The sequence below is a fragment of the Cuculus canorus genome, chromosome Z (genome assembly GCF_017976375.1).
Source record: "Cuculus canorus isolate bCucCan1 chromosome Z, bCucCan1.pri, whole genome shotgun sequence".
Lineage (NCBI taxonomy): Eukaryota > Metazoa > Chordata > Aves > Cuculiformes > Cuculidae > Cuculus > Cuculus canorus.
The window spans coordinates 17,640,932-17,653,032 of NC_071441.1; the positions used below are offsets into that span (position 1 = coordinate 17,640,932).

The following is a 12,101-nucleotide window of genomic DNA, read 5'->3' on the forward strand; positions in this document are numbered from 1 at the left end:
ACTCACGTCTGTGGAAGGCCATGAGATGCACACTGACGTACTTAATTTGATCTTTGATCAAATGCTTGCTTGATACCTTTTATACTGTACAAAACCTCCTATAATTGTTAATGACTATTTTCAGCTTTTGCTATGCTGTGTATCATTTTGTTTTTCTTTGCCTGGAAGAGCCATGAGGAAACCACTGGCCTTGAGCTTAATCTGTCTTTTTTGGGCCCTACTTTGTTGCTATATGGGTACTCTGTGAACCATCTCATGGAGAAAATCAGCAATTATACATTTTCCCTTTTTTTTGCTGTGGAGAGATGCCTTACCTGCTCCAATGAAACATTGTGACTCCTAATGCTGTGTTGGTGCCCAGCCTGTGCCTACTAAGCTGCCATCCAGTGCCTTCAAAAGAGAAAGAGAGTATGCTGATCAAGGAGCACACAAAGAGATGTTGAGAAGGTTTTCTGCTAGGATCACTCAGTCTGAGGGCACAAACAGTGGCTTAACCAGAGACCCAGACCTCAAGTGTAATAGTCACTGCTGTACTCAAGAAGAAATGTTAGAAGCAGGTTTTGACTTGGTTAGTAAGAGGAGCAGCAGCTTCTGCTGAGAAGCAGAAGGAGGAAGAGTCAGAAGAGGGACTTGGCCTGCAGCAGGACAGGATAGGGGAGAGACAGGATTGACAAAAGAGGTGCAATTACCTGGTGACTATCCCTGAACGACTTATGAGATAAGCAGCAAATATTCATTCATCAGCAAGGTGAGCAAATTGCTACCTGGTTGCTCAGGTGCTGGGAAGGTAAGGAAGCACAGCAGCTGGCATCAGAATAGACTGGGCAGATGTTGAGGCATAAACTGTGTATAGAGCAGCCTGCCAGCTGTGGCCCTTCAAGGAGAACCTTTCTTCCCTCTCCTCATTTACCCTACATCTCAGCTGAAGAAACATTGTCACAGCAGGTCTGTTGAGTCCCACATTGGCCGCTCTGGCTTCCTGTTGGGGAAGTGCACTCTGGTCTCCCACATGACAGGTGAGGATGTGCCCCATGATAGTAACAAGGGCTAGACTTCAAGAAATCTGTAGTTTGCCCCTTCACATCGATTATTTTGTTGCTGAAGATAAATTTATACACATTTTTGTCGAAGGCAGAGGCTGTCATTTGTGGCTGGAGTCAAGTACGACGATAAGCTCTTCTGTCATGTAAAATAAAGAGTTTTGTAAACTTCTTGTACACATCTTTTAGAAATGTTTTGCACTTTAACATGTCTGTAGTTAAATACAATAGCTATGTACATATCTCTAAACTATTGCTGAAAAGAAAGCAGGATGCATTGTTGGGGGAAATTTGTGAGGTCATGTGATCCTAGTGTGTTTTTCCCGAAAAACCTGACGAGAGATTCTAATGTGGAACCTGAGATTGGTGTTTCTTGGTATGTAAGGTCTTGGTGTTTGGCTCTGTATAAGTTAAGACCTAAAGGCCAAAAAGTTCTCTGACAGACCTACGTGTAACATCAGACAAGTATAGGCACAAAACCTTCACCTGAAGCTGTCATGTGAATCAGGCTAAGGGACGTGTCCAGATATGCAGGGCCTCCATGTACTGCATATCTTATTTGCCGCTGATCTACACCTATAGCTGTCTGGAATTTCTTATACTAATTTTCTGTAGAAGAATAAATAAATAGGTTTCATTTGCAGTACACGCAGCTCTGTGAGGAGTACATAACCCACTTTTCAGGCCCAAAGATTGGACTTGAAGCTGAATGCCTCTCTAGCTGTATTTTGTTTTAATGTCTTGGTTTTGTTAAACGCTGATTTTTTCCCTCCAAGTTTTTTTATTTTTGTGCGTGTGTGCCTGTGGTTTAAAGTTTACTGAACTCCTTATCAAGCAGGTAGACTTCTGCTTCATATCATTGTTTAGTGGCAGGGCTGTCTAACAAATCCTGTTGTGCGCTGTGGCACAGTGCACTGTTGAAAATTATGGATGTCCAGTTGTCTTTGCATAAATTTTGGCAGGTAAAAGGTTACTCAAGAGGACAGTATAGGTGGAGGTAGGCAGTCATATGAAACACTCTGTCCAAAACACCTTGTTTTAAGAGGGAAGAGAGAGAGCTAGTTAGGTTATAGTACTTTAGAGGGGCACAACAGCAACTTTCTTCCCGAGCCAGCTGGAACTTCTGCTTGGTTCTCCTGCAGAAATCCCAGATGCTGTTTTTTGCCTAAAACAAAACTGGCAGTTAGATCACTCAAAAGTTAATGATTTCATTCTGTTCAGTGTTTTCTAGCCAAGGCCATCTCCTTATGAATCTTCTTTAGATTCAGGTTGTGAACACTCTGTGAGTTTGGCTTATTGTATTTGTTTGGTGTCATTAATTCCAGAGGCAGGAAACCCCTCTACATCTGGCTGCTGATCTTGGCAATGTGGAGCTGGTGGAAGTGCTGCTGAAGGCAGGCTGCGATCTCAAGACTTTGGATAAGGTAAATGATATTCCTGACTGATATATATAACCTTCTTCCCAGAGATGCAGGAAGCACTTATTGCCAGTTGTCCTTCCGAGGTAAGGCTAACTGTTGGTTGTTACAAAGGAAGTCTCCTGTTAATATTGCTGTACCTGCTGCTTGCAGAGATCTGAAATGATTTAGTGAAGAGCTGTACAACTTCCAAATTCTGAAGTTTGAAGGGTAAACTCTGCTGTCAGATACCTCTGATGAAAAAAAACCGACTAGGATTACAGAGTAGGAAGCAGCCTGTGGCTGTTTTAACGGCGTGCTCACAGGCAGGTTGATTGCCAGGAGAGGCACAGGTACTGTCAGCTTCACTAATTGCAGCGATGGTGAATTTGCCCTTTAGCATCCTTATGGTGCCGTATCCCTGAGAAGCCATCCCAGATCCGTTCAGTGTTTAGACCCTGTTGCTGATGTTCAGCCTGGAAAGACTGAGGCAAGAATGGCAATGACTGGCAAAAGTACCAAAGCAAAGAGTCTCTGGGGAAGTGCTTTTGAAAGGAGAGGGCACCAAATCCAATTTTAATAAATTTTGCTACATTAGTGCAAGACTAATCTTCACGTTTTATACTGTTATCACTACATTAATTTTCTGCATTGATAGATTTGATGTTTATCATGAGCAAAATCTAGCTCTTTAGTAATTTAAAAAAGTAATTTTAATACAGAAAACTGTCTTGATGAGGAGTAAAGCTTTATGGACTAAAATAATCTCTTTTTCTGCTGGCCTGATATGAGGCTGGGAGATCAGACTGTGAGTGATGTAGTTGATGTACTACAGAAAGCTGAAGTTAGATGCTGCAGTTGAGCCTTTGCATTCAGGGATGTACCTACAGTAGCCAGAGTGCTGCAGTTCTTATCCAGCCTAACCCAGAATGAAATACTGTCCATGTTAGACAGCACCTTAGCCATTCAAAAGCTGTCTCTACCTATTCATATTCCAAGGGCACACACAGAAAATTATTTCTTATTTCCTGCTTTTGACCTTAAGCATCTGGAAGCCTTTGGGCTGGGTAAGGCCCTGGTATTACAGCAGTGTTGACAGAGTTCAGGGCACGTTATGAGACTATGGCAAGGATATGGCTCCGAGCCAACAAAAGTTCTGTCACCTTTCTGCATTGATTTTTTTTCTTGGAGTAGCTTTTCCCTTGCCTGTTTGCTGGATAACCTCAAAGGCCACGCTACAGCTGGGAACATTTGCAAATTCAGCCCTCTTGAATTGAACTGGTGCTGAGATGCCAAAAATGTTCCTCTCCTTACTGCAGGAAAAGGGGAGCCCGCTTTGATTGCACAGTGTTTTCCTGGCATGTGTCCCCTGGCAGCAAGGTTCCTCTGTCTCCAGAGCATGTCATGCATCTACAAGCTGTTATAGCTCAGGCAAGCTGTCCTGGGAGTTCTGCCTTCTATCTGCGAATATATTTGCCATTGGTGTGATTGATAATGCAGAGAGTGCTTCCCTTGTACAAAACTGCTGTGCTACTTGTACATGCAGATTGCCAGTGGTGTCTCGCTAGCACAGAAGGCCAGAAACACCCCATTTCCCCCAACCCCTCCATCTCTCTGTGAAATGTAGAGCACCTTTCCAGAGGTGGGGACTCAAGAAGTTCTTGTGGTCTCTGGACTCTTCACATACAAAGTATGTGTATGCTACAAAGACTTTACGCAGTGTAAATGCATTAGCTTCCAATGTGATGCTTTTCTAAAACCAGACCTATTAGAATGACCTAGAGCAAAGGGAGGAGCTAGAACTTGAAAAGTGTTAGGGAACTTTATAATAGCTGGAGAGTTGAAATGCCTTATAATTTAACTACTGAACCTTCTCATTAAGTGGTTGCCTTCTTTTAGACCTAATTTTCTAGAATGCCTAGCACTTGATGTGTGGAGAATACCCTGAATATTTAAATTTGAGGCAGGCACACTCAGTGCAAATTAGCTAAAAATAGATAATTTGAGAGAAAACCCTGTAGACCTACTTCAGATGCCTTTAGATGAAAGTGCTGATAGGGAAGATGAGTTCACATAGATGGAGCAATCCTCTGCAGCCGGAATTAAAGCAATGGCTTTTAATTCCTTTGACTGCCTCAACAACCCATGAAATATAACTTCAGTGGCCACTAACACTCTCACTTCATTTGTCATGAGAAAGTCACTCTCCCAAACCCTCTTTTCATTCTGTGAGCCAGCTTCTCTTACCATCCAAAACAAGACACAGGTTTGCCCTTAAGGTTGTGGGTTTCCAACTTTGCCAGCCTATCCATTTGAAATGCCAGTTTAACCATAAAATGGGAATGAACCGTGTTTGTGGTAGTTTTCAGTCTGTGGAAGCCTGGGCTTGCATGAGCTCAGAAGCAGTGACTGGAGAGCACAAGCTGGTATGAATTACAGAGAAGTCTGAGTGCAGGAGGCTTCTGAAAGGATCTGCACCTCACTCAGAAACTCTTTAGGGGGAGTTCAGTGGGGGGAAAAAAAAATTACCACCTGTGGGCTGAGGGGATACAGCTCATGCAAAGCATAGAACTTTGATTGTAGCTACCCTGAAGCCATAAAATTGCAGTAATACATTTTCTTTAAAAAAGGGATGGGCTCTGTAAACGAAGCTCCTACGTTTCTTCTATGAAATACGCCTTGTATATGTGAGATAAGGCTCTGATTCACTGTTTCTGCTTTCAGCATGGAAAAACTGCGCTAGCTGTGGCATCAAGGAGCAATCACACCCTTATTGTAGATATGATTATTAAAGCAGAAAGATATTATGCCACAAACCAGGTAAGACACATCTTCTGTTACACTGAGGAAAACCATAAGGAAAAAGCTGATTCTGATCTTGAAGTGCCTTTTGCCTGAGGTGGTTCCTTTTGGCAGGTTGCAAGAGTGGCCTTGATAAATTGAGGGAATGGGAAGATCTTTGCCCCATTCAGGTTTTATCTCTGACTAGCTGTAAAATCATAGGCAGATCTTATTTTTTTCCTGCATCACACAGAGATAAATGGGTGGAGAGAGATTCTGACCCAAATTCAAACTGTGCCTTCAGCATCAGGGCTGAGATGACCTGAATCCACATCGATCCATTTTTTGGTACAGGAAAATCTGTGCTTGAAACAGGCAGGAGTGCAGGTGTCTGCGAATCCTTTGCTTGTAAGGGCTTAGCTTCCTGTGCAGGAGCTCCCTCTTCTGTTGTACACGCCTTAATTATAAAATGCAGTCAATGAAATCAGAAAGAACGAGGCTTAGATTGACCTCAGACTGCTTGAATTTCTAACCTTCCTTCCCTGGTTTTTATTTAAATGTAGGCTGCTTAGTGGTGACCCCCCCTAAAAGGCTAAGAGTCAGATGTATTAAAGTGCAGATGGCAATTATTTTAGCCTGCATTGACATATCCCAAGTCACTTACAAATCTGTACACAGTGTGGAGTAGGCGGTTAAGTGTCTGAACAAGAAAAGCTAAGCTTAGTATATTTCAAAATCACAGGAGTATTTGGAGCTGGGATGATGTTGAGGCACATTCTAGAGACATGCCTTGAAAGTGTAGGGCTCTGCTCCTTGGGAGGAACAGCCACCTGCACCAATACAGATTAGGGATTGATGAGTTAGGAAGCAGCTCTTTGGAAAAGGACCTGGGAGTCCTGATGGGCAGCAAATGAGCTGTGAGCCAGCCAGCAATGTGCCCTCGTAGCCAAGAAGGCCAATGGTATTCTCGGGTGCATTAAGAAGAGTGTGGCCAGCAGATTGAGGGAGGTTATCTCCCCCCTTTACTCTGCCCTAGTGAGGTTCTGTTGGAAGTACTGTATACAGCTCTGGGCTCCCCTGTTCGAGAAAGAAAAGGAGCTATTGGAGAGAGTCCAGCAGAGGGCCACAAAGATTATCAAGGGACTGCAGCATCTCTCTTATGAGGATAGATTGAATGAACTCAGTCTGTTTAGCCTGGAAAAGAGAAGACTGAGAGGAGACCTTATCAATGCTTACAAATATCTAAAGGGTGAGGGCCAAGAGGACGGGGCCATACTTTTCTCAGTGGTGCCCAGCAGCAGGACAAGGGGCCATGGGCACAAACTGGAATGCAGAAGTTCCACTTGAATATGAGGGACGATTTTCTTACTGTGAGGGTGATGGAGCACTGGAACAGGTTGCCCGAGGAGGTTACGGAGTCTCCTTCTCTGGAGATATTAAAAAACCTGCCTGGATGTGTTCCTGTGCAACCTGCTGTAGGTGAACCTGCTTTAGCATAGAAGGGTTGGACTAAATGATCGTCAGAGGTCCCTTCCAACCCTGACCATTCTGTGATTCTGTTAAGGTTATATCCAGTCCAAACAGGTCAATTCAGGACATCATATCACAGGATCTTATTTGGGCCCATTTAAAACTCTGAGATCAAAGTTATTTTAATCAATGACAGCTGTAGCAATGAACCACAAAGAACCCCCTATACCTACACACTTGACGAAAGGGAGATATTTTGTAGAATGGTGAAGGTTCATTTTAGGGCATGTTAATGCTCCATAAATCAGTCTGGTACTGGTTTGTGGTGTTTCTTGTTTGGAGCTGTGGGTTTCCTAAGAATTGATTACATTTGCTGGGCTTTGAGACAATGCAGTTTAAAATTCCGAAGCTCTCTCAAATACATTTTTTATTCACAGACTCGTTCTACTGAGGCAGTAAAAAACATCTCTTGTAGCATCCACTATAAAACATACATCATGTTACCGTAATTTATTTATGTAGAGCAACTAATTCAGTGAGCACCAGAGCTAGCAAAGTGGGGTAAAAGGACTGGTGAAAGGGCTTCTCTTGACTGTCAGCTCTTGCTCTCTCCTTGCTGAGCTGCCACACAAATGTGCAACTTCAATCTCATTCCTGTTTCCCTCTAGGGTATGGTTGTTTTACCAGGTTAGCCAAATGCCTCCTGGGGTGGTATAAGCATCCTGCTCCTGGGAGTGCAGCACGTGAATTAGCTGCTCTTTTACTACGTAATTCCAGCACTGCATGTACAAATCTAACTTAATGTTGCAAGACATTGTGCTGGTATATTGCAGATATAGATTAATTATCATGAAAAATACCTCCATGAACTCCCTGTGTTGTGTGTACTTGATCTCCATGAGTTCAGCTGGAGTTGCCAGGTACATTACTGTTCCTTTGGCTTAAAAGAGAATTAGAAATGAAGTCATCTGTTGCCAGAGAAGACATGACAAGTCTGACAGCAGTGAGCCTGTAGTGCTCCTAACATCTTGGCATTGTTTACTGACTTTCCTGAGGAGAAGAAAAGATGTTCAAGCAGATGGTTTTCTGCAAGAGCTCTACAGATGCTGGGAAACAGAATTGTTTGTATCCCATAATCTGAAGGTAAGAGAATAGCTTCTGGGAGCAGCTTGGATCTCACAGTTATGGAATATGACAACATTGTTCACGTGGTGTTACCATAGAGGAAACTACAGCGTTCTGAACTGTTATTTTAAGAACTGTCTTTTTGTTACACTGAGCTGACTTACCATCTGTGACAATCCATTAGTGACAAAAGGAAATGCGATGTTGCTGTGAGAAAGTGCTCGATACTAATGTGTGTGTCTTGTTCTCTCTGTTTGTCCCCTTTTTAAAATTTTTTTTATTTACTGCTTCTAGCTAACCCTTCCCTATCATTGACCAGGCTGGTTTTGAGTGGATTTGAGGGCTGCTGTTATTGTCCCACTCTGCCGTTGCCTGGATGCACAGTTTGCAGCAAAGAGAGAAACACTGAACCAGGGAGAGCCTGAAGCTGTCCTGTAGAATGTCCTAAACCTCACCTTGCATGTTTCAGGAAGCATGAAATAAAGTCTGCACGAGAAAAATTGGATCAAACATACATGACAACACTTACTTATTGAACAAAGATTTTTTTTTTTTCTTACGAGACTCTCATAAGGTTGGGAAATAACCTTGTTGTATTTTTCTGAACTTATTCTGGTGTATTGTATGCTTAGCACTTTTCATGTGGCATGACGCTACTGCGTTTTTTGCTCCATATCTGCTTTTTAGTCCTGTATAAACTTCCTGAAGACATTTTTCACTTTGGAGACTGATTTGAAACAGGACTAGCACATAAACAAAATGAAATATCAGAGTAGTTTGAGCATACCTGTGCTATCAAAGAGGCTTTTTCATGGTCACTGCACTCAGCTAGGGCTGAAATCACTGCTAGACGTGAATTTTGCAAAAGTGCCCAAAGAAGCAGCTGCATCACCCCTGTTTCAGGCGAGCCATTCATATGGTACCAACATCACTTAATTTTGGAGGGCAATATGGTTGTGGTTTTGGTACCCAATTTTGCTTATGCAGGCAATAAAACTAGATCGAGGTTCAACATGCATGTGCTTATTGGTGCTTCAGCACTTTACTGAACAAGGGCTTTGTGTGCTAAAACCAACGGTTCATGCTGCCTTCAAATGACCTGGTAGTCTCTGCGTCATCCAAATGGAGCTGATGGGGCAGAGGCAGGAACAGCTTGAGCAAGCGCCGTACCAGTGGTGCCTAATGTCTTCACAGGAAGAGGTCAGCACTTTGAGAAGAGGAATGAGTAAGAACTGTGATTGAAACCCAACTGTGTTCAAAACGTGACATATAAAGTAGACATAGCCAAGAAGCGCCACAGCGCTGGCTGGTACTTGCTGTTATTTGGTGTCGCTTATCAAATAGCAGAGAAAAGAATTCTGCATTTAACTTAATAAGACATAGCAACAGGTACAGGAGAGCTCCACTTCTTTTCTGTAACTAAGACTATAATAACATCATCCATGCTAAGGTATCTTCTGAAGAGCTTTACTAGCCAAACATGGTTCCTTCACCTGCACTGAGCAAATCACCTGTCAGTAGCTACATATGGCTGTACAGGACACAGTGTTCACTGCACACTAAGCAAAGGTTTCCAGCTTCATTATAAAATTTATCATTTGCTTTATTTTTCAGGAACATCTAGCTCCTAGTGATGGTGGGAGAGACTTTGGCTTGTCCTTCAAACAAGATCATAGTACACACACCAAGCAAATCCGTTCCTCCTTGTGGAATCTAGCATACAACCAGTTAAAACCCCAGGAATGGAAAAAACTGGCCCTGTTCTGGAAGTTCACGGATGAACAAATTAAAGCTATTGAAGAACAATGGACAGGTAACAATAGCTGTGTGGCTAGACATAGCATAAGCTATAAAAACGCAAGGCAGAGTTGCATTTTAAACTATGTGTCACAGATACACACTGGCCATACTGCTCTTATTTAAATTACAGAAAAGAGTAGTGAGTGGATACAAGCTTTGTCTGTCCCTGGTTCATGGGAAGCAGTACTGCAGAAATACAGGTCACTTCTGTTATCCCTCTTGGCCTGAAGGGACTTTCATCTTTGGAAATCAAACCCAGAAGCGCTGAGCAGCATGGAAAAGTATTGCAGGTCATGGTGCAAATGAGGACCTGGAGAACCTAATGACACAGGAAGACCTTGTTCACACTCTGTCTTCCCAGTTGCAGAGAAACAGTACTTTCCAGTTCCAGGCATCTCAAGTACTGAGAAAACAATATTTCTATAGCACACATTGTACTTGTTTACTACTAGTCCTCCAGGGTATATTTACACATTGAGCAAAAATGAAAAAATTAATTTTAAGATTAGCCTTAGGATAAATCTAGAATCTTTATTTGGCTTTTTAAAATCTTTGTAAGTCTTGGTCTTCATTTTGCTTCTAGGTGAGAAAGGAAATAAGAGTAAATGAGTAGCTTTTAAAACCTATTGGCACTCTAAAAGTACAAAAGCACAAAATACACCATGTCCAGCATATGGAACAGACAAATGCTTTGTGTATTGCATAGGGAAACAAAGTTATAAGGAACATGGAAACAGAATGTTGCTCATATGGTTACATGGCATATTGCTGGCTCATCAGAATCCTGTCAAGCACATGTATGAAGATCTGGTGGGAGCAGGATTTCAGCCTTTAGCTGGTAAGTTGTGTTCTGGTGTTACAGAGAAAATTGCTCTTTCCTCTGCAAGACTGTGGTGCAGTGCTGAGGTCCTGCTGGTACTGGGAAGGTGTGACCATGGCTGAGCTGGAGGACACTCTCCCCCCTTCTGGGAATATGCCACTGCTGGGGGGTGAGGTTGCTTATGGAAGAGAGCTCAAGTGAGACTTGAGATTTCTGAAGGAAGATTAAAATGTGCGTACTTTGCTTCCCTCCTTTGTCCTGCAAACACGGCTAAACTAGCCATCCTTCAGTGAGATATTTCTGACCTTGTAAAAAGTAGAGCATGTCAAGCACATATTTTGTTTTCTTGCTTTACAGAAAAGATCAGAGCTGCAAGTAACACTGATACAGACTCCAGAAAATGTGCAATATCATGAATTCATCAATAAAATGTGGCATATTTACATGCCAGATGGAAAGTTACTTTCAAATACAAATAATATTTTTTTCTGGAAAGAAAAACCTATTTTGAAGTTGTATAACTTTTTCAAAGCCAGAACTTGCTTGCTATACAATGATCTAAAGAATTTAAAAGTTAAACGTCTGGCTGGTAATTTATGACTATACTGCTAGGCAAGAACCACCCCCCTACAATTTCCGCACCTGGCTTAACAATGATACACTAATTCTGTATTGAAACTGAAAATTAAGCTTTTTTTGTATTTCACTTGAAATGTAAATGAAATGTTTTCTACCCGAAAGAAATTAAATTTATTAAATGAAAAGTATGTGTATAAATCAACATTTCAGAAACAGGCCTCCTTTGGGATTCAGGTTTTTATAAAGTCTTGCTAAGATTATCCTCTTCCTGTCTGAAGGGGGCTTTCCTCTTCTTTAATCACTGCTAGGATTAAGACAAGTCTTTGCTTTTCAGCATTTGATTTATGCAGTGAAAATACACAAAAATGTCATGTCTAAAACCCTGTGTAGCAGCTGGCTGCAGAATTTTCTGTTGTGGCTTAGCCTTGTATACAAACTCAAACTCAAACATTTGATATTTAATACTTAACACATTTAGCAGTTATTTACCTATTTCTTGTTCATTTCCTGAATTAATATTTAGTAGTGTCTTGCTGAACACATTTAAGGTTTTTCTCATAACTGAACACATTTCACATCTGAAAAATTATGTAAAATGCCCATCTTCACAGTTTCCTCTGTAGGAAAACAACAATAGTTTTATGATCAAATTGAAGAATTGAATTGCCTTGTCTATGTCTATGTCTATATAGCTAGCATTATTTTGTACTAAACCTTATCACTCATACTAAAAAGATGATGACCTGTATCTTAGTCTGAAGTCTTAGGCCTAACTACCCTCTTGCGTCCAAACCTGTTTTGACATGGCTCCAAAGCATAACAGGAATATGAAGAACAGAATGGTAAATCCTCAGGTTTAGAATTAGGAATCTAAGATCACAAATACTTAGATTCTGATAGGTATGCACCAAGTTCTGCAACATTAGCTTGGAAAATGAAAATATTTAACAATTTGATGCCCTGGATGTGAAGGCTACCAACCTGTTATTCTTCATTTAAGCATGCTGCTGTAGTATGTAATTGAAATGCACGTCAACTACATTTAGTTGCGTTAGCAGGTAAGAGCATATGTAACAAAATAAATTTAAT

The 12,101-nt window shown here is 41.6% G+C and overlaps 1 protein-coding gene across 1 annotated transcript in view; it reads left to right on the forward strand.

Annotated features, from left to right (window-relative positions):
* ANKDD1B (ankyrin repeat and death domain containing 1B) overlaps window positions 1-12,022 on the forward strand; it is a 30,372-nt gene extending 18,350 nt beyond the window's left edge. Inside the window, exons 11-15 of the mRNA XM_054054753.1 lie at window positions 2,366-2,464; window positions 5,162-5,257; window positions 9,428-9,626; window positions 10,320-10,451; window positions 10,791-12,022. Coding sequence (XP_053910728.1) covers window positions 2,366-2,464; window positions 5,162-5,257; window positions 9,428-9,626; window positions 10,320-10,451; window positions 10,791-10,849 — 585 coding nt within the window. The 3' untranslated portion in view covers window positions 10,850-12,022. The remainder of the gene's footprint in view (window positions 1-2,365; window positions 2,465-5,161; window positions 5,258-9,427; window positions 9,627-10,319; window positions 10,452-10,790) is intronic.
* The last annotated feature ends 79 nt before the right edge of the window (window positions 12,023-12,101 follow it).